At 42.9% G+C, this 22,313-nt stretch overlaps 1 protein-coding gene and 1 pseudogene across 6 annotated transcripts; one reads left to right on the top strand and one right to left on the bottom strand.

Moving 5' to 3' along the window:
- Positions 1 to 11,087: 11,087 nt before the first annotated feature.
- Positions 11,088 to 20,794, top strand: LOC108297083 (zinc finger protein 501-like). 6 transcript variants are annotated; one of them, XM_017519721.2, is made up of 5 exons: positions 11,088 to 11,503; positions 12,993 to 13,081; positions 15,745 to 15,847; positions 16,326 to 16,412; positions 18,704 to 20,794. In XM_017519721.2, the coding sequence occupies exons 2-5, from the start codon at positions 13,049 to 13,051 to the stop codon at positions 19,969 to 19,971; spliced, it is 1,491 nt and encodes a 496-aa protein (XP_017375210.1). In that variant the 5' UTR covers positions 11,088 to 11,503; positions 12,993 to 13,048; the 3' UTR covers positions 19,972 to 20,794. The 6 variants fall into 6 exon arrangements, with proteins under 6 accessions (XP_017375210.1, XP_017375208.1, XP_017375207.1 ...); XM_017519719.2 differs by lacking the exon at positions 11,088 to 11,503 and adding an exon at positions 11,881 to 12,195 and having other exon boundaries at positions 12,915 to 13,081; XM_017519718.2 differs by lacking the exon at positions 11,088 to 11,503 and adding an exon at positions 11,881 to 12,195.
- A 631-nt stretch (positions 20,795 to 21,425) lies between these two features.
- On the bottom strand, positions 21,426 to 21,776 carry LOC119469689 (annotated as a pseudogene).
- Positions 21,777 to 22,313: the final 537 nt, after the last annotated feature.

Below are 22,313 nucleotides of genomic sequence, written 5' to 3' on the forward strand. Positions count from 1 at the left end.
CTGTTGCCCAGGCTGGAGTGCAGTGGCACAATCTTGACTCACTGCGACCTCCGCCTCCTGGATTCAAGCAATTCTCCTGCCTCAGCCTCCTGAGTAGCTGGGATTATAGGCCCCCACCATCACACCTGACTAATTTTTCTATTTTTAGTAGAGAAGGGGGTTTCACCATATTGGCCAGGCTGGTCTTGAACTCCTGATCTCGTGATCCACCTGCCTTGGCCTCCCAAAGTGCAGGGATTACAGGTGTCAGCCACCGCACCCAGCCTTAACACATATTTTCTAAACGAATGAATACCTGAGAACTTGAGCCAAAAATCAAATGCACTTATACAATTAGAAACTTTGGTAACAAAATAATCATCAAAGAAAATGTGGTACTTATACACCATGGAGTACTATTCACCTATAAAAAATAATGAGATCCTATCATTTGCAATAACATGGATAGGAATTAAAGTTATTATGCCAAGTGAAATAAGTCTGGCACAGAAAGACAAACATCACCTGTTTTCACTTATTTGTGGGATCTAAAAATCAAAACAATTGCACTCATGGCCACAGAGAGTAGAAGGATGGTTACCAGAGGCTCTGCCATAAGAGGAGTGGGAGATGGGAGAGAGGTAGGGATGGTTAATGGGTACCAAAAAAATAGAAGGAATGAATAAGACCTACAATTTGATAACAGGGTGACTATAGTCAATAATAATTTAACTGTATATTTTAAAACAACTAAAATAGTATAACTGGATTGTTTGTGACACAAAAGATAAATGCTTGAGGGGATAGGTACCTCATTTTCCATGAAGCGATTGTTACACATTGCAATGCCTGTATCAAGGCATCTTATGTACTCTATAAATGTATACACCCACTATGTATCCACAACAATTCAAAATAATTTTTTTTTTTTTTTTTTTGAGATGGAGTATTGCTGTGTTGCCCAGGCTGGAGTGCAGTGTCATGATCTCAGCTCACTGCAACCTCGGCCTCCCAGGTTCAAGTGATTCTCCTGTCTCAGCCTCCCCAGTAGCTGGGATTACAGGCACCCACCACCGCACCTGGTTACTTTTTGGTTTTTTTTTTTTTTGTTTGTTTGTTTTTTTTTAAGTAGAGACGGGGTTTCACCATATTGGTCAGACTGGTCTTGAACTCCTCCTGACTTCAGGTGATCCACCTCAGCCTCCCAAAGTGCTGGGATTACAGGTGTGAGCTATCACACCTGGCCAAAAATAAATTTCTTTTAAAAAAAGATAAGAAACATCAAGCTTCAATCTACTTAGGGCTGCCAATGCCTTCACTATAGCTGTGCTGTGAGCTCTTCATCTGCTCCTCTTGTTGCTTCCTGGAGCTCTGATTCTGGTTACGAGCTCCTGTTCTGCACTCAGCTTTCCCTGAACTTGGCTCTTCTGGCCCCAGACCCTGATCTCTGGGTTCTGGGAGACAAACCCATCACCCAACTATCCTTGTTTCTACAGTGGTGGTGGTTGTTTGATCTGTTTAATCTTGATAACCAAGCTTCCTTAGTCTGGCTCTGCCATTCCACAACACCCTGGATATACCCTCGTCCCTTTCTCATCATATATTCACTTGTAGCTATGGAAGGGAAACATGGTCATACCGAAAAGTTTGGAGTCTAGTGCAGCATCCAGGTGCAGCTGTGGCAGCTAGGTGGGGTCCCAGGCTGAAAAGGTTAGCCACTGTGAAGATGGCTACAGGAAATAGGGCTGTGTCTAATCTCAAAGAGTACCACAAACCCAAAGTTAACACCAGACACTACTCGTCCACCAATGGTCATCCCTCAGTACCAAAGCAACAGATGTGAGGACGTGACTGAAGGCCAGGCCACCAAGTCCTGTGAGACATGGTGTCCTTCTTGCCCTCAACATCAGTACCCGTGAAGCCAAAACACAGACTGACTGTCCTGTCCACACCTATACAATAGAGACTTAGATCAGATTCCTCACATCTACAGCTTTGACAATTCCTGCTTAGAAGTAAAGCAATAATTTTGGCCAGCAGCTGTACAGAGCGTCAGCACCAGGATGAGAAGGATAGGCTCTTGCTATTCAGGCATTAAGAAGCATAACTATTTTAATTTCTTGTCCCATATTGGCACTTCTGTGGATGAAGGATAGAGAATTAGCATGGCCCTCCTTTCTCTCATCCTGTAAATCGCAGGAACGTGGAACTTCAGGCAAGACAAATGGAGTGATGGTGAACCCCGGTAGCAGAGGCCACAAAAAAAATCAGTCCTCATGATGATCAAATATCTGACCCCTGGTGGGGTAGCCAGCCTGTTGAACATGCCAGAGGTGCCATATAGGGATTTGGATTCCTCTCCATCATACTTTTGTACAAAACCTGTGCAGAGTCTGCAGAAGAGGCAAAAGACCATCTACCCTAGGATCAGAGGTTCAATGTTTCAAGCCACTTTACAGATGCTCATGATAATGTACCTTGCAAGGGCTAAAATGTTAACAATGAATACTGAGTAATGCTTACTATGGCAGAAGCTGTTAGTTGTCTAGCCAGAAGTCATTCTTTACTTCCTTCATGATAGGAACTCTGATTCTATTCTGAGCAGCAGAGTACCCAACTATATTTCTTGGCTTCTCTTGTAGCTAGGTACAGCTAATCAGGCCAATGAAATATTGATATATCAAACATCAGGCAAATGCTATGCTGATATAATTCAAATTTTTTGGATAGGACTTCTGGAAGGGTACATAAAACAAAGAGTGACAGCTAGGATACTCCCTTTTAGCCTTACCCTTTTCTTCTTTCTAGCTGGAATGTGTATTTAATGGCTGGAGCCCCAATAGCCACCTTGTAACTTTGAGAACATAAGCCATGCCTTAAGGATGGCAGATGAGAAAAACAGAAGATGCACAATGCCCTGATAATCTAATGGAGCCTTCATACCAGCCCTGGACTGCCTACTTCTGGACTTGAATGTGAGAGAATAAACCCTGATATAATTAACCATTGTACTTACAGCCAAAGGAAGTGTGATAACCTGCTTTTTGTTAGCTTAAACTGACCCTCTCTTTCTTAGCTGAGAGCTGTTTAGGCTTCATGTTAGCTTTTTGAGCTGGACAGACTCCATCTTAGCTTCTTCATTTTAGTTATTCCCCTCATTAAGTATGTAACTGTAGTAGGTAGCTGGGGCAGGATGACACTGGGCACACCCCAGAGTGCATTTGCTAAGAGGCTGAGTTAAGCAGTTCTAGCAGAGCCTGGGAATGCAGGTGCTGTCGAGTACCCAGAGCCCCCATACCTGTAAGGTGTATGTCTTTTTATGACAGCTCTAGCCCTTGCACCTGGTACTGTTTTATTTCTCACGTACTAGTTTATCTTTTAATTTTTTGCTTAATCTGCTTCTGTGAAAAAATTGCTTCAGCTAGGTTCCCCCCTCCCTTTTCAAACTAGGGTATAAGAAACCCCTTAACTCTTTCTTCGGGGCCGAGAGAATTTTGGGCGTCAGGCACCTCTCAGTTGCCAGCTAAAATAAGGACTCATAATTCAATCTCAGAGTGTGGCACATTCCTTTACTCACTCGGGTATAACAGAAGTTCCTGTTAAACCTTCCAAAAGAATACTTAGATTCGGCAGAAAAAGAGCTAACTCTTCCATCCAGAGAGAACACTGCCTCATACTGGGACCAGAAGGGAGAAGAGCAGCACTTCACTGTGTGGCTGGCCTGACCTCAGACACTTCATGGTCAGCTCCAGAGCACTGACACCTCTAGGATTATAGCTCTCCAGGGCAGAGTAATAGTCACAGAGGAGGTGTAGACCTTCCCTGTCCCCATAGCCCAGCATCAATCCTTACAAATGCCCCATAAGGATCTGATAGTTCAGTCCTAGCATACTTCAAATATCCTTTGGCTGGTTCTCTTCAGGCCAACTTCTCTGTCACTGTTACTAAAAATATATCCATTCATCCACATACAACTATCTTTTCAAAGTACACAGAGAATGAATTATAAATGAAATATACAACCTCACTATTCACAATTGGCTAACTGGTTGCCAAGAGTCACTTCAATATGGAATTCTTGACTATTATTCCACCTGGCTATGGAGATGCCTGATGATGCTCCAGGTCTACTACTTGTTTCAATCTATTGTTTGGAGGTGGTGAAAGGGACATCCCAAGCATCCTCTTGGTACAAGAGGATGACATGAGGCTGGAAGGTGGTTTTCATCTAAAGGCCTATTTGTTTTCCCCACAATGTAGTTGCCCACTTCTGGCATTTCTTTCCAATTAACCCCCAATATCTACCCTGCTAGGAAATGGGAGTTTTCCATAACTCCATTGAAAAGCCATTACCAGTAAGTCTATCTGATAGAAACATAATTGAAATAAGACTCCATTTATTGGCTAAGTGACTTGATGAGTTTCAAAGAATCCATTATCCTCCTCCAGCTATTGTCAGGGAACAAGTCAAGCAGATATCAGCAAACCAAAGACAGGCTAAAACCCACCCCGAATGTCCTGTGTCTGGGCAAAGTAGGTGTGGACCATTGTATCACTTGACTTGACAGAAACTGCCTAGATAGTCCAGGTCCCCGATCCCTTTGCATTCTTCAGTCTTTATGGTTGCTCCTTCCAAATGCCAGATCAGCATTTATCAGGTTCCAGAAGTCTATCTGGTTGTTGCTTGTGAAATCAGCAGCCATCTTGGCCTCATTCTGTGGCTCTAGAATGACTGCTATTTGCAACAGCTTCTCTACCATCAGCGTGACTTCTTCAGTCAGAGATGGCCAGAAATTTCCCAAGTAAATTCCTTCTATACTAGAGTTCTTGAAGGATCTGGCCACGACACTAAGGTTTGTTGATGAACTGTAAGACATTAAGGCATTTGCTTCTTTGAAGTTCCTGGTGCTAGGGTCAGAGCCCCTCTGTCATCCTCCTCCAAGGGCTTGTCTCCAGGCTCCTCCTTCCTTGACCTAGGCCTGGGCCTCTGCCTTCTCCACTTGATCCTTGCCACTCCTCCTGCTCCACCATCAGTCACTGCTCCTGGCCCACAGTTGTCCCTTGCAACAACACTGCTATTAGAGGCACCAGGGGTCCTAGGCAGCCATGCTCCCAGTCTTAGCCCAAATTCCCTAGGAAATAGAGTCTGAGGCAAGGATTAAGAGCTGGTGCTTTATGAGGTGCAAACCTAGGGCAACAAGAGTGAGGAAAGGGAAGTGAAGCAGGGATAGGAATAAATGCAAGATGATCTGTTGCCTGTCGACTTCTATTTCACCAGCTGGGAAAGAGAGATTTACTCAGCACATGCATCTACTTGGCTCCGTAAGAAGTTTCCAGTGTATGTGGAGTGACCATGCCTTGGGGCAATAATGGATAATTCGAAGCCAAGGGAATTAATCCGATCAGCTCCCTCCATCTCTCGAACGTCCGCCCCCCACTTCAGGTGGCATCAACCAGCCACTCCTAGAGAAGCCAGCCCCTACAACCCACTGTATGGCCCTTCAACAAGGCTAGAAGCAGTGTGAGGGGTCCAAAACCTGACTGTGCAGCTCTTTGGCCTTCAGCCCGCAGGAGAAGAGCCTGGCACTCCCAGGCAGGTAACTGTCCAGCCACAGGTGGTCCAAATGGAAGAGCTGAGTGGGTTCACAGGCCTTGGCAGCAGAGGTAGAGCAAGTGGCCGAGAGTCTGTGCAGAGGCCTAAGGGATGTGATGAGGCACAAGACCCCTGCCCGATTAACTCCCTCTGCTGCTTCACTCCAAGCCTGACTTCCTGTCTCAGGCCTGCCTACCTCTCACACTATCTAAGGCCTTTGGCACCTCTCTCTCTCTTATGTTGAATCTCATGTCCCCCTAACCTTACCTGTTTGCCACCCAAATCCTTCCTTCATATTGTTGGCTTTGCTGTCTTCCATGGTGATTAACAGATTCCTTATTCATTTCTCTTAGCGTCAGCTTTCACATCAAAGTAAATGGCCTTTTATGGCACTACTGCTGCTTAAGAAAGGCAAGGATACTTTCTTGACAAGATGTCAGACATATTAGAAGGAAATAGATATTCTCCCTAGGTTTTGAAGAACTCAGGGTTAATCTACCTATAAGAGACAATGGGGACTCATGGGTTTTTATTGCAAGTGTTCCAAATCCACCCTACTGCTATGTGATACCAATGTATGTGCTACAGTGGGTGAGGGGCGTTACTGCTGTTCAAGGCCACATTATTCTAAAGTAGTGCCCATGTAAACGAAAGCAGGGTTGTGAAGAAAGTCCACATTTTCCAGAAGCACAGAAATTAAAGCCAAAAAAAGCACTAAGGACCATATTAGTTTCAGGCACTTTTACCTTGTCAGCATCATACAGAGAAGAGTACACTCTCCTTCAGTGACTCATCATGTAAGTACCAGTAAACACCCAGGGGATACTCCTTCCCCATGGAGCCTGATCCCCGCTGCATGTGCACTGGGGGACACCCAAGAAATAAAATTAATAATTTATAAAGTTAATATAAATAAAATTAATAGTTTATAATATATTTTATAATAATATAATATTAGAGAGATAGGTGCTATGGAAAAGAAAGTAATGAGGGACAAAAAGGCTTCACAGAGACGGTGAACAGAGGCTTGGTGCTAGTCAGAGAGCAAGCCTGGTGGCCACCTGGGGGAAAAATTATGCAGGCTGAGGAAGAAGCAGAGGGCTCCAGAGTGGAAGAAAGACAAGAAGGCCAGCGTGGCTGCAACAGGGCGAGCACGGGGAAAGTCCTAGAAGAGATCAGGGAGCCAGTGGAGGTGGGTGGTATAGGTTATGAAGGGGCTGTGGGCCATCATAAAGACTTTCGGTTTTTATTCTGAGATGAGAGAGCCTCTGTGTTGAGAATAGAAGGTGCAGGACAAGAGTAGAAGGGGTAAAACTAGTTAGCAGGCATTTGCAGTGATTCAGGCAAAGTTGATGATTTGAACCAGGGTGGTGGTGGTCGTGGTGGTGGTGAAATGTCATTAGATTCTGCCTGTATTTTGAGAGTAGAGCCAACAGAAGTTTCTGAGAAACTGCATGTGCAACGTGAGATAAAGAGAATGATGAGTCCAAGGTATTTGAACTGAGCAACCAAAGATCAAACTGCCATTTGCCAAGGTGGGGAAAACTGCAGGGGGAAGAGGTTTGGCAGTGGGGGAGGGGAAACAGCAGAGGTTCACTTTTGAACATGCTACATTAGAGATGGTCATGAAACATCAAGTGAAGAAGTAGAGGAGATAGCTCCAGGTCAGGGGAAAAGCCCAAACTGGAGATATAAATTGAGAGCTGACCACATTTGGATGGTATTTACAGTATGTGGGTAAAACAAGATCACCTAAGAGTAGGCACTGCTATTCTAGTGTGGACGGAAGAAGACAGGCCCAAGGCCTGAGCTCTGAGGCATTTCAACATTTGGTTGGTTCTCAGATGAGCAGCTTCAGAATCACCTGGGAAGCTGACAGAAATATAAATTCTCAGGCCCCACCTCAGACCACCTGAATGGGGGTGGAGTTCAGCACTGTGTTTTAACAAGACTTTCAGATGATTTTGATTATGATATAATTGTGTGCCACAAAACAGCATTTCAGTCAATGACAGACCACATATATGATGGTGGTTCCACACAATTATAACGGAACTGAAATATTCCTATTGCCGAGTAATGCTGTAGCCATTAGCGCAATACATTACTTGTGCTTGTGGCGATGCTGGTGTAAACAAACCTACTGTGCTATCAGTTGTGTAAAAGTACAGCAATACAATTATGTATAGTACATAATACTTGCTAATAATAAATGACTATGTTACTGTTTATGTACTTATTATACTATATACATTCTATCATTATTTTAGAGTATACTCCTACTTAAAAGGAAAACAGTTAATGTAAAACAGCCTCTGAGAGGTCCTTCAAGAGGTATCCTGGAAGCAGGCATTGCTATCCTAGGAGATGACAGGTCCATGCATGTTACTGCCCTTGAAGAGCTTCCAGACGTGAAGGTGGAAGACAGTGATACTGATGACCCTGACCTTGCATAGGCCTAGGACAATGTGTACATGTGTCTTAGTTTTTCCTTTTCTGCTTTTTTTTTTTTTTTTTTGAGATACAGTCTCACCCTGTTACCCAGGCTGGAGTGCAGTGGCAAAATTATAGCTGGAACTCCTAGGCTAAAAGCCATCCTTCTGTCTATACCTCCTCAGTAGCTAGGATTACAGGCACGTGCCACATACCCAGCTAGAGTGTGTTAGTTTTTAACAAAAAAAAATTAAATAAGAAATGTTAAAAAAGAAAAAAGGTTATAGAATGCAGATACAAAGAAAATAAATATTTTTGACAGCTGTACAATGTGTTATGTTTAAGTGTTATTACAAAAGTCGAAAAAGTTAAACAAATTAAAAAGTTTATAAAGTAAAAAATTTATAGTAAGCTAAGGGAAACTTTTTCTAAGACTTAGAGGAAAGAAAAGGTAACTTCTTTTTTTGAGGACAGAGCCTTGCTCTGTCACCCAGGCTGGAGTGCAGTGGCACCATCTCAGCTCACTGCAACCTCCACCTACTGGGTTTAAGCGATTCTCCTATCTCAGCCTCCCCAGTAGCTGGGATTACAGGTGTGCACAACCATGCCCGGCTAATTTTTGTATTTTTAGTAGAGACATGTATTTTCATCATGTTGGCCAGGCTGGTCTCAAACTTGTGACCTCATGTGATCCACCTGCCTCGGCCTCCCAAAGTGCAGAGATTACAGGCATGAGCCACTGCGCCCAGCCTTTTTGATACTTTTAAGAGGCCTGGGGTTTCTTTCCTGAGGAAGGAACTCAGATAAAACAAACGGAAGTTTCAAGCTTTCAGACTAGAATGGACACTTTCTATGTTTATCAGAAAAAAAATAAAATAACTTGTGAGCCAAGATCACGCCACTGCACTCCAGCCTAGACAACAACAACAAAAAAACTCCATGTAAAAAAAAAAAAAAAATCAAAGAAAGGAAACTCACCAGATCACCGCATCCAAACAGTGACACACCAGGCACCACATGCATCATGAGTGCTAACCTACCTGTCCTGAGTTCCTATTTTCCCACACATTGTTACATTTCTTCCCTGCCAGATAAATCCCTACTTTCAGTGGGTCAGGGATATGAATCTGATACTGACCTCCCATCTTCGCAGCTGCAGCACCTGATAATCATCTCAGTCATTGGCTTCCTGTGCTGTGAGATTATGGTTTTAATCATCAGCTTCCTGTGCTATGAGTGGCAGGACCTAGACTCAAACCCTGGTGTTTTGGTAACAAAGTAACCTCCAGTCCTGCAAGTTCCAATCATGGTAAGTGCCCTATACAGGTGTGCTATTTTCTATCTTTTATATTGTATTTTTGTTGAATCCTTTCTATATTTAGATATGTTCAGATATACAAATACCATTGTGTTACAATGACCTACAGTATTCACCATATAATTCACTAGCTGTACGTTTATAGCTTTGGAACAAAAGGCTATACCATACAGCCTGGGTGTGCAATAGGTGGTACAGTGTAGGTTCTCATAAATACATTCTATGATGTTCACACAAGAACAAAATCACCTAAGAATGCATTTCTCTGAGGGTATCCTGGTTGTTAAGTGATGCATGACTGTCGTTTGGAAAACATTGGTTTAGAGGTGAGGAGAAGACAAAATAACTAATGAGATTGAGAAAGAGTGACCAGTCAAGGAGGAAGAAAACCAGAGTATTTCCAGGAGTAGGGAGTAGCCAAGTGTTATCACCTGATGTTAATGGAGTGAGATGAGGACTGACAATTGATTTGGTAACAAAAAAGAGAGATATCTGTGATGGGGACGGTTAGCAATAAGAAGAAAGGGGTTCTCTAGACACATTGAAACCAGCCCAATAGACCCACAGACCTTATTTTGGATAAACATAGAAACTGACTTTCTGGCGTTTTAATTTTAATTTGTTTACTTTTTTTTGAAACGAAATCTTGCTCTCTCGCCCAGGCTGGAGTGCAGTAGCACAATCTTGGCTCACTGCAACCTGTCTCCTGGGTCCCAGTTCAAGCAATTCTCCTGCCTCAGCCTCCCAAGTAGCTGGGATTACAGGTGTGTGCCATCACGCCGGGCTAATTTTTGTATTTTTAATAGAGATGGGTTTCACCATGTTGACCAGGCTGGTTAGGAACTCCTGACCTCAAGTGATCCATCTGTCTTGCCCGGACTCGGCCTCCCAAAGTGCTGAGACAAAAGGCCTGAACCCACCACAGACTCTCTGGTCTTAAAGCTTGAAACTTATACTTGTTTTATCTTAGTTCCTTCCTCAGTAAATACCCTAGGGCTCCTCAAGGAAGTATCAAAAGATGATTCTGAGAGAGCATTTGATTTTAAAAAAAAGAACTGAAACACACCAGATGACGGCATCCAGACAAAGATACACCAGATCCGTCTCTTTCTTCATGACTGGTTCCTTAATCCTCCCTAGTCCTGTTTTCCCCTACACAGTTACATTTCTTGCCTGCTATATAGACCCCTAATTTTAGTAGGTTAGGGAGATGGATTTGCAGCTAGTCTCCCATCTTCTTGGCTGCAGCACCTGATTAAAGCCTTCTTCCTTGGCAATACTCCTCTCAGTGATTGGCTTTTTTGTGCAGCAAGCTGCAAGGCCTAGACCTTATCCCTGGGGTTTCCAAAACATCAGGGGGTGGTGTCTTTCATATGAAGCATCTTCTGAAGGAAACTGCCTATCCCATGTCTCCTGCGGAATGAAGGGCGGGGAGACTCCCTTAGGCTGTCATTTGAGCTGGCAGGGCTGTGTCCCTACCACATGTCCTTTATCCCCACCAGCCCTAGCGGCCTGGACCAAATGCAGCCAATCTACGGACCAGCTAGAGATTAAGTGTGGTTATCTGTGCAGAAGAAACCCAAAATAATAGTGGCTTATACAAAATAGAAGTTTGCATCTCTCATGCTAAAGGCCAAGCTCCGTTCCTTCTATCTTGTTGGTTTACCATCCCTAGGGTGTTAACCTAGTCCACACAGCGCATGATGATTTACTATGTTCCAGCAGGGGCAGGGGGGTGCCGGGGAGGGCAAAGGACAGCAATAATTAGAAGCCTTGGGAAACCTTAAGCCTAGCTAAAAATTGGAGATTCTGTTGGAGAAAGGTCAATTGGACATTTTGGCTTGTATCCAAACAAGGACACAGCTAAGCTAATTAGGTTTTCTCTTTCTAAACTGGGCAGAAACCTGGCACTTTATCGTGGGAAGGTATATGAAAACACTCACTAGTCTGAAGACCAGCCCACCCCTAGAGCTCTGGAGGAGTCTGCAAAACCTTCAGGCTCAGCCACCTTGGGGCAGCAGCACTAGTTTACTGGTTCTTCTTGGAGACCTGGCTATTTGGGGGGTTTGAAGTGATTTCGGGATTGAAATTCCATTTTTCTTTATTCCGAGGTGCAGTCTGGAACAAACATCCCTGGTTATCGGAAGTAAACTGAGATCACCTCTGTGCAGGCCAGGAAGGTACGATGCGTGGAGGCGCAGCAGCGGGGATACCGCGGGACACCTACCCTCCGAGGGAGCATCGCACGCAGCCAGGGAGGGATCTTGCGTGGGTCTGGGGCGCTGCCTTCTGTCGTCACAGTAGCGGGGATGCAAAAGTCCCAGGCCGGGCGAGGTTTGGCGCGGCCACCGCCCACAGTCGGCACGGAGGGAGAAGCGGCCCTTCGAGAGCAATGGGCAGGGCTTCACGAACAAGCGAGCGCTCCTCCAGACTGGTCCAGCGCGAACCGCTGCAGCAAACGCAGCTCCGGGCGCGGAGACCGCTGGGTCCTCTGGGAAGCGGCGTTGGGGGTGGGGGCTGCCAGCCGCGCCCCGCGGAGGATTCTGGGAGTGGTAGTTCGGCCTCTCGGCAGGCCGGCGCGAGGTGTCCCTGCAGACTGTTAGATGCCTTTGTCGTCTGGCTTGGCTTCCTCCGTGTCTGGCTGGAGGTCGGACCCAGGATCGAGGAGGACTGAGCGCATCCTCTTCTAAGGGCCCGGGAGGGTGGCGGGAAGAACCCCCGGGTGCGGGCGCCGGGCTGCTCGGCGAGGGTCGCGCTTGCGTTCCGGGCCTCTGGGGGGACCCGAGCGACTGACCCCCGGCCCGTTCCCCAGCGCCAGTTGCCCCCACCGCGGGCCCCGAGGAAGGAGTCGTCATGGAGCCTGGGGGCAGAGGTGAGGATTTGGGAGTCAGGCGGCCTTGGTACCTGCTAGAGAGGGAGAAAGGCTGCCTCTGGCTGGGGCAGGCTCAGGAGGGAGTAGTATCACGAGCTCCTTCCTACTAGCCGGTCTCACTTGGGGTTTTGAGGGACAGACGCCACCTCCGTTGCCCTCCTGGTCTGTAGGGCGCTGGATGCCTCCCTTGCCCAAGGGAAAATACCAACACATCTAACAATTTGGCTTTCGATAATGACTTCTTTTTTGACCTCAGAGGAACCCTGTAAGGCAGTAGGAAGGGACTAACTGACCCTTTTGAAAGGTAGGGAAAACGGGGATTTGAGAAGTCACGGAATTTGTTTACAATCTTGTTTTGGTTTTGGTGGTGGTGGTTTTTCCACAAGACCCATCACTTTCTGAGTCAGGCAGTATTGTATTAATATCTGAAAAGCCAGTGTTCAAAAAGAATTTAGTCTTCGTTCATCCTGTGAGTCTGGAATATAACAAGGATCAATCACTAAGTGAGGAATGGACACAGAAAGAATTTGAGTATTATTTTGACTACTTAGCACATACAAGATAAAAATATGTTTATATGTCCACATGTTCATAGCAGTTCTGCTAGAGTTTAAGGGCAGAGGAGGACAGGAGGAGCCTGAGGCAGCAATGGTCAAGGCTGTCTTGGTTAAAGAATATTATGCGATTGCCTTTTGGTTCCCTGTGTTGACTCTTCTTAGATGACAAGTAACTGGTGTGTGGCACTTGCTGCGCGTTTATTGCAGAGTAATCATCATGGCGCCTGTCTCCACTTCTAGGATCACTTTTTGCTGACTCAGACCTTCTCCATGCTGGAAACCCAAAAGAAAATGGCATGACTGCTGTGCTGCTGACCTCTGGGTCCCAAGTAAATGTTCTTCTTTTTTTCTTTCATTTCTCTGAGCAAGGATATGTTTTCTTTCATTGTTATGGAATTGGCCAGCCCTGATTCCTAGACCACTGGGTTTATCCTGATAAATTGATGACTGATGAACCCCACAGGAAGTGCTTTTCATTTGTGCAGAACTTTCTTCCCAGCATTGCTTTCTCTGTACCCACTGAGTATTTGCTGCACCCTTATTAGCCATTCAGTACTGTAATTGGCCTTGGTGAGATGCAAAGAAGTAAAAGCCACTTGCTGTTGCATTGTGGAGTTTACCAAGGCAGTGAGAGATACATAGATAAAACATGAAGAAATTGATATTTTTTAAACGTAGAAATGACTGGTCCGGGCAAGTCATAAATGGCTCTGAAAGAGGCTTTTTTATCATCTGTTTGGGAAAAGTGTGGGATAAAAACTGTACTTTGAAAAACAAGAGAGAGTGAGTAGTTGAAGGGTAGAATAAAGGAATATTCCAAGAGAGAACAGCTTTGGCCAGAAAAAAAAAAAAGTATTTAAATGATGAGGGAGTTGGAGGCCTTCTAAGGATGTGTGGATGTGTGAGTCACTGTGGGGTGACCTTGACTGTGGTGAGGGAAGCTTGGGTCTGTTGTACCCAGACGCCAGGACAATCTATACTTGGTCTTACTTCAGAGGCAAATGAAGTCCCCATGAAGGTTTTTAGAGGCCCAGCAAGATGATACATGCCATAGCTGATTGGCAAGAGAAGATTAGTAAAGATGCTTCTGTAAGATCTGGCCTTTGGTTCAGGTGCTGGGACTCTGTCTCCGTCACACCAGACCTAACGGCCTATAGGTACTGATGATCCTTTTAAAATCATGGGAGAAAATGCCAGTATTGATGTTTGTCTGTGAATTAGTAGATCGCTTTTAGAGAGATGAGGGGAGAGAAAGTCAGTAGCACCTGCTGACAGTGTCTGATTTGCCTGCCTGTACCTTCCAGCCCCAGCACATGCATACTTAAGTGAGTTGCAGAGGTTTTCTCAGGGAACTGAAGTCTGAAAGCAACTGCCTGTTAGTCTGTTAGTGTTAGCACTGTTTGTAAAGAATGAAGATTGTGCACCTTATATTACTTGTGCTGATCATTCCTGAGGCATATGGCCATAAGGGACCTTAAACTTAAAAGTTTAAACTTAGTGTTAAAAAGTGTATTTGGGGCAGAGGATTTTCAGAGTAGGTAGTTCTTTTAACTTAGGTCATTATGTGCATTGTTTTACAGTCATTTTTGGAAGACTATGAAATACACTTTAGAAAGTTGAATATAAACAAAATTAACAGTACGATTCATATGTATATTCAAGGGACTGTGGCCAAAGTGGTAGTTTAAAGAGAGGTAAAACTGATTCATTTGCTAACCCAAGGACTGGTTTATTTTACTCTATCTCAGTTAAGTTGTAGTTGTATAGAAATTTGAAAAACAGAATTTGAAAAATTGTTAGACATTTATCTTATCAGCAGTAACAGATTTAAAGGAGCATTACCTTCCCTACTCCCTTATTTCAATATTTTAGTAAACAAACTAAACTTTGTGCCTGCCATCTAGATGAAAGTTAGGCTAAACACTCCTGTTTTCGATGTTTGATACACTTCTGTTCTTCTGCTCACTTCTGTTCCCATGCACACTTTTATAGAATATCCCATTTAAACTTGTTTCTACTAATTATTGTTAATTCCTTCCTTTCTTCATTCAAATATTCCACAAATATTTACAGGTTTCTACACTGTGCCGAGTAGTAGCGCTGCTTCAGTGAGCAAAAATAGACCTGGCCTCTACGCCTATGGAGCCTATGTTAGTAACAAAATCCTCTCCATGTGTACAACCCAAGAGAAGGGAAGGAACATGTGCTATAACTAGGAGTCAGGGAGGGCTTCCCTTGAGGTAACACCTGAGCTGAGATCTGAAGGGAGAGAAGGATTCACATTGCTGAAAGGAGGGTGCAGTGGGCAGAATATTCAGGAATAGTAAGCAGGATGTGTAAAGGGGCTAAAGGGAATGAGACACACACTACAAGCAGATGAAAGAATGTCATCAACTAGGGGACGGGGACAGACTGATCAGGGTCATTGTGAAAAATGACAAGAACACTCTGGAAACTCATAATTTGGGCTTCAGATACTGTTTTACAAATAAATTTATATTCTGTGAAATGTGTAGGAAACATCTTAATGTTTAGTATATGTGGGACTGATTTCATTTTGAAAGGAAAACTAGAGAAAAAAATACTTCAATTTATTGAACCCCATATATTTTAAAAAGTATACCATAAGGAAAATACTTAATTTGTAATTACATTTTTCTCCCCTTTTTCCTGTGTAAGTAGTTGCAAATTTTATAATTCTGTAATTTATTGATACATAAACTAAGAAGTGCATACCTTCAAGTTTTACATTGAAGGTACTTTCCCTCCTACTTGCAGGTAATATGCAGTTCTGCTACCTGGAAGCAAAGTGTGAGTGTGTAGACTACAAATTCACCAGAGAATCTTAGTATTGGAAAGGGTGGCTGAGGCTATTTTGTCTGTCCTCTTCTATCCTTCCTGTCTTCCTCCTTCTGTATTGTCAGTTTTAACTCTCTTCAGAGGCCTCTGGAAGGAGGCTTATTGGTAAGCACCAATGTGTTTGGTTTTTCAGGAACTGATGGTCAGGGATATGGCCGAGGCTTTCACCCAGTGGAGGCAGCTGAACTCTCCTCAGGGAGATGTGCCTGAGAAGCCTAGGAATCTGGTCTTGCTGGGTAAGGATGGCTCCCCTAATGCCTGTGAATTTACCCAGTGTGGTACGTTGGCTTCCTCAATTCCTAGGAGCTCCAAGGTCCTTACATTCAATGATTTTTAATTCTAGTAGAGCCTGAGACAGACAATTTCTGCTTTCTGTTTCTGGATATAGTTTTAACCCTTGTGGAATTAGACATAAACATCTTTATGCTATGGACCTGTAGCATCCTTCTTCTCTACTCCTTGACCAAGGATTTAGAGACAAAGTGCCAACGAAAACAACTCTTAAGAGAATGGGTGCTTATTCTTTAAATAGGAGGAGGTAAAATTGACATGGGATTCAAATGAACCCCTATCAATCTTCCTACCTCCTGAGCACTGTTGAAAAAGAAATGGAGAACTGACCTCACTCTCTCCCTCTCTTATTGTGTTCCTGAAGACCGAGGAATGATGAACACTGACCTCTTTACTGACTCCTTTTTCTTTCCCTATGAATAGGGCTTCCAATTTCCACACCTGATGTCATCTCTCAGTTGGAGCATGAGGAGGAGCTGGAGAGAGAAGTCTCAAAAGCAGCCAGTCCAGGTATGTGAGTGTTGGAAACAGTGCCTGTAGAACCCAGATGGTCAATGGAAATGCTTATGGAAGAGGAGCCTATCCAGATTTTGCTAGACCCATGGAAAAGTTGAAGTCCCCATCTCTCCCCTGTGCCACATCCCAGCTCTGTGGATGGCGATCTGTTTATAAAGTTATAATTTGATTTTTTAGAAAGTAAATACTTTCTACTCTTTTTTTTTAATTGAGATGCAGTCTCGCTCCCATCGTGCAGGCTGGAGTGCAGCGGCGTGATCTTGGCTCACTGCAACCTCCACCTCCTGGTTCAAGAGATTCTCCTTCCTCAGCCTCCCAAGTAGCTGGGATTACAGGCATGTGCCATCATGCCCAGCTAATTTTTGAATTTTTAGTAGAGACAGGGTTTCACCATGTTGGCCAGGCTGGTCTCGAACTCCTGACTGCAGATGATCCACCCACCTCGGCCTCCCAAAGTGCTAGGATTACAGGCATGAGGCATTGCACCCAGCCTTTCTATTCTTTCACACCAATTCTTTTTCCCAATTAAGGTGAAATGAAACCAACGTTTTCATTTTTGTTAATAACTTGCTTGGTTTCAAGGCTCTAAACCAGGATTGTTTACATGTATTATTTTATCTTTGCAGGATGCCATTTTAAATTGATCTCTGGGTTTTCCCTTGCTGCCTTCTCTGTCTAAGCAGAGGCAGGATAGCATGATGATTAAGACTGTAGACTTTGGAACCAGACTTCCTTGGTTTAAAGGTGATCTTAGCTACTCATTAGCTTTGTGACCTTTAACAGGTGACTTGTATTCTCTGTGACTTGAATTTCCCCATGGTAAAATGGAGATAATGAGAACAAAAAGCTTATATTATTATGGTAACATAACAATGTAAGGAAATAATCTGAGACAAATGGCTTTATGCTAAGCAAATGATAGTTATTAAGTTCTAATAACTTCTTTGAAAGATGTTATGAGTTTGACCCTATTACTTCTGTCAAACTGCATTACTGCAATAGACTACTGGCTAATTATACTTTCTTTAGTTTTATTCTTGTAAAATTGAGGCAGCATAATATTGCTAGATTGCCCATTGAGTTCCTTACTCTGCCAATTCTGTATTCCTCTACCTGCTTTCAAAGCTGTTGTTAGTCTACCTGCCTAACCTTTTGCTTTCTCTGTTCTTCAACTTAACATCAGATAGGCAAGTCCCTTACCTGCCTCCCCAACCATTTGGGGCTTTATTTTTTCCACTCCCCTTAGCTGGAAGTCCATTTGCCTTAAACCTCTTCTACTTATTTGTCCTTTAAAACCCCAGGCACTCCCCTGAGTATATCTAATTGAGAACACTGTATTAATTTATTTCATGTAGAGACATGATTGACATGGATATTAAAGGCCATCTAGGCTTGGAAGTATTTACACATTTTTAGCAATGAAGCTTTGCCCCCACCCCCAAATCCTTACTAGGAAGCCCAGGAACTTAGGGCAGGTATCTTGAGAGGTTGGAGGCTAATCTGAGCACATGAAGTTTTAACCTTCCTTTCCCAACACGCTGCTGTTTTTCTTTCTTTCCTTTTTTTCTTTTTTCTTCCTTTTTTCTTTCTTCTTGGTTCTGGTTTACTCTTTCCAGTTTGCTGAGTTTAGGGTGATGGTGAACAATCAGAGGTGATTAGTTGCTTTCCAGGTACTAAGCTTTATGGTATTTGAGTTTGTAGACCTGGACCATGTTGAATGCTAGCTTCTAGAATTTGTGTCTCATATTGAGACATTAGAACCAACAGATTTTTGTAAAAGAGAGATGGTTTTGAGAGATTATTCTTTTAGTAGTGGTTGGGACATATTGGAGTAGGAAAAGATTGGTAGCAAGGAGATGAGCTACCGAGATGGTCATTCTCGGCATGAAGTGATAAGGCTCTGCTGGTCAGATAGGTACAGTGAGTCTTTGGAAGACCATCTTTCTCTGATCCTAGCCCTGTCTTCTCTAAATCCTTTATTTAAAAATCTGGTATTTCCCCACATCACCTCTTCTTAGTCTTATTCTGTTATTCTTTGTAATTTCCTATCCTGCTGAGAAGAGGAATGTTGAGTACCTACACGCACTGTCTTTTTGTGCAGCTGTACTTCTTTGCCCAATCATCTTTTTTTCTTGTGTTCTCTCAAGATTGCAAGATTATTTTTGAGAGCTTTCAAGTTCATGTGTTCTCTATAAATATTCTTTGTCTCATTATTTTCCTACCACAGCAGTTATTTTTCTCTCAGTGTAGGAAATGATTTACATGTGTACTTTTGCTTTTTTCAGACTGGGAAATGATACCAGAAAGCAAGGAGCTAACTCCAGAGAAGGAGATTTCTGAAGAAGAATCAGCCCCTGGGGTGTTAATCGTAAGATTTTCAAAGGAAGGTTCCAGTGAATGTGAGGATTCTTTAAAGAGTCAGCAGGAAAACCATGAGAAACATTTAATACAAGAGGCTATCACTCAGAAATCTTCTAGAGGGAGAAGTTACCAATTTGATGAATTTAGAAGAAATTGCACTCGGAGGTCCTTACTTGTTCAGCAGCAAGGAAAGAGACTACATCATTGTGATTCATTTAAAAATAACTTAAAACAAAACTCAGATATAATTAGGCATGGGAGAATTTGTGCAGGAAAGAAACCTTGGAAATGTAATGAGTGTGAGAAAGCCTTCAGTTACTACTCAGCTTTTGTCTTGCATCAGAGAATTCATACCGGAGAAAAACCCTATGAATGTAATGAATGTGGTAAAACCTTTAGCCAGAGCATACACCTTACTCTGCACCAGAGAATTCATACTGGAGAGAAACCCTATGAATGTCATGAATGTGGGAAAGCCTTTAGTCATCGCTCAGCCCTTATTCGGCATCATATAATTCATACTGGAGAAAAACCCTATGAATGCAATGAATGTGGGAAGGCCTTTAATCAGAGTTCATACCTCACTCAACATCAGCGAATTCATACTGGAGAGAAACCTTATGAGTGTAATGAATGTGGGAAGGCTTTTAGCCAAAGCACATTTCTTACCCAGCATCAGGTCATTCACACTGGAGAGAAACCTTATAAGTGTAATGAATGTGGCAAAGCCTTTAGTGATCGGTCAGGTCTTATTCAGCACCAGAGAACTCATACTGGGGAGCGGCCCTATGAATGTAACGAATGTGGGAAAGCCTTTGGCTACTGCTCAGCCCTAACTCAGCACCAGAGAACTCACACTGGGGAGAAACCATATAAATGCAATGATTGTGCCAAAGCCTTCAGTGACCGCTCAGCCCTTATTCGTCATCAGAGAACACACACTGGAGAGAAACCTTACAAATGTAAAGATTGTGGAAAAGCATTCAGCCAGAGCTCATCTCTTACAAAGCATCAGAAAACTCACACTGGAGAAAAGCCCTACAAGTGTAAGGAATGTGGAAAAGCCTTCAGCCAGAGTTCATCCCTCTCTCAACATCAGAAAACTCATGCTGGAGGGAAAACCAAGGAATATGTCCAAGCTTTTAGTGAGCATTTAGCCTTTGGCCAACTCAAGAGAATTCATACTGGATAAAGACCATGTAAATGTGGTTTACATTCAGAGCATACTTTTTGAGCATTTACCATACTTGCTGTGGGAGTCTACAAAGAAATTCAAGTCTGTGTTGCAACAAAAAATATTGACAAATCATTGCTGATGTGGGATGTAGCATAATTAGACTGTGAAAGTATAGTTTTATATTTTTAAAAGTGTTCTGGCAGAGGACACTGAATTTCCCTCAGGAAAGAGAAAAATTATGTGTAACATCCTAATGTGTATGTAAATTACCATAGCCTTGGGAGAGAAATGGGGTGTGGCATGGTGGAAAGGGGACATCTTGACTGTGCCAGGTGTTTTCATAATACTAAGAATATAAGTTTTAAAGAGATAAGTGATCTTTTTAGAGAAGTTGCACAGGTAGAAATAAGAGATTGAGAATTCACAATGAGTTTGTCCAGAGTCAGGAGTGGTGGAAGAAGGGAAGTTGTCCTTCATTCTTGAGCCAAAGGAAGTAGAGGGAAAGGATAGAAAAAAAGACCTGGGGGAACGAACTCAAGAAATGTTGACTATGATAACTACTTAACTGAATATTCACAGCCATGAAAAATATTAGACTTGCTAATTGGTCAGCTGAAAAGTTTCTGTGAGGGTAACTTTACCCTGCAGCTAAGGAATGTTGGCTGCAGGATAATGCAGGGTGTTTGCTTCTGCCCTTTTTGTCTTTCAGACCTTGCTTATTGAGACATCACCTACTATAAATCATGTTAATTCCAAGGGTCAAGACCCACAGCATAGAATATTGAGTACAGAAGAGACCTTTGATGTGTTCAAACTGTTTTAAGGTATCTGAGTTGCCTGAGAATGTGCTTATTTATAAAGATTTACCTCATTTTTATCTAGTTTGTACCTTAGATTTTTTTATAGCGTACAGTAAAGTTTAGTTGTAGATTTCCACTGACACTATATATTAGATTATGAAAAACTTGGAAAGACTTTGAAATACCTTTTACCATTTTACTCTTAGGTAGAGGTAGGTGGCATCTTTATATGTGTGTGTGTGTGTGTGTGTATATATATATATATATACATAATTTTATATATATATATAATTTCAATTATATATATATATAATTTCAATTATATATATATATATAATTTTTTTTGAAAACTTAAAATTCTAGACATGTTTATTTTGAAACACACTTCTAAACAAGGTAGACTAACAACAATACATATGTCTACTACACTGCAGATGTAGCTTAAAATTGGCAAGACATCCTCCTTTGTACTTGTTTCCTAGAAGAGTTGCTAGGTCACTTTTTGCCCATGACCAGCAGCCTCTTTAAGAACAACAAAGGACCTACTGTAAAAGTCACTCTCAGGTATCTGCGTTGCCAGTTAACACCTTCTCTGCATACTGCACCCCTGAAGAAGCACAGAGCCCACAGGGCTTGCTGGCCCTAGCTCCGGCCTCACCACCAATTGGGTCACTTTTTGTACTTGTCCTGGCTGCTCCACTTTTGTGGTGGGGAGCAACTGATAACCTTGAGCACAGAAGTTATGCTTGTAAAGATGGCTTCTGTGTTTCTTTGGGTCTTCTTTCTGGGTGTGGCTCTTTGCTGGTTCCTTATTGTCTTCTTTTCGTTCATGGTCTTGCTCTTTATGAGAGTGCAATGTGTTTTTAGTTGTGTTAGTTAGAAATCTTTTATTGGTACCAGCAAGAGGACACTTCATCCAACCCAGGGGTCCCATTGTTTCAGCTCTAATTTTCCCCGTATTTCTTATCATTATTTGCCTCCTTCTATTGCTTTCCTCTCCAGCTCCTGGTCCTCTTCCATCGTGGGGGCAGTTTCCGGATCCTCACATCGTGCTAGCGGATTGGAGGCTCTTCGCCATAACTTGAGGCATGGAGGTGAAGCAGGAAGCTACATACGTTTTTCATTGAAACTTTAAAGATTATTGGACACATTATTTTGAGTGTTTTTAATATTGAGGAAGTTTTACTATAATGTATCTTGGTGTGGATTTCTTTTAGTTTACCCTATTTGGGGTTTGCTTAGCTTCTTCAATCTACAGGCTATGTCTTTTGCCAAATTTGGGAGATTTTCAGCCATCATCTCTTTAAATACATTTTACATTTTAGCCCCCACCTTCTACTCCTTTTCTCCTGGGACTCTAATGAAAGGCTCTTTGGTTGTAGTCTCACAAGTTCTTGAGTCTCTGTTCATTTTTTCTTGATGATTTCTGCCTGAATCTGCTCAATCTGCTTTAACAAGATAACATAGACTGACTGGGTGACTCAAAAAATTACCTATTTCTAACAGTTCTGGAGGCTGGGAAGTCCAAGATCAAGGTGCCTGCGGACTCTGCTTCTA

Source organism: Cebus imitator, unplaced genomic scaffold, assembly GCF_001604975.1.
Source record: "Cebus imitator isolate Cc_AM_T3 unplaced genomic scaffold, Cebus_imitator-1.0 Scaffold770, whole genome shotgun sequence".
Classification (NCBI taxonomy): Eukaryota; Metazoa; Chordata; class Mammalia; order Primates; family Cebidae; genus Cebus; species Cebus imitator.

What these genes read in the sequence shown, in the direction of transcription:
- LOC108297083 (XM_017519718.2), top strand. An exon ending in TAGGAATCTGGTCTTGCTGG is followed by an intron (nt 15,848 to 16,325) that starts GTAAGGATGGCT and finishes CCCTATGAATAG; the next exon opens with GGCTTCCAATTTCCACACCT. An exon ending in CTCAAAAGCAGCCAGTCCAG is followed by an intron (nt 16,413 to 18,703) that starts GTATGTGAGTGT and finishes TGCTTTTTTCAG; the next exon opens with ACTGGGAAATGATACCAGAA.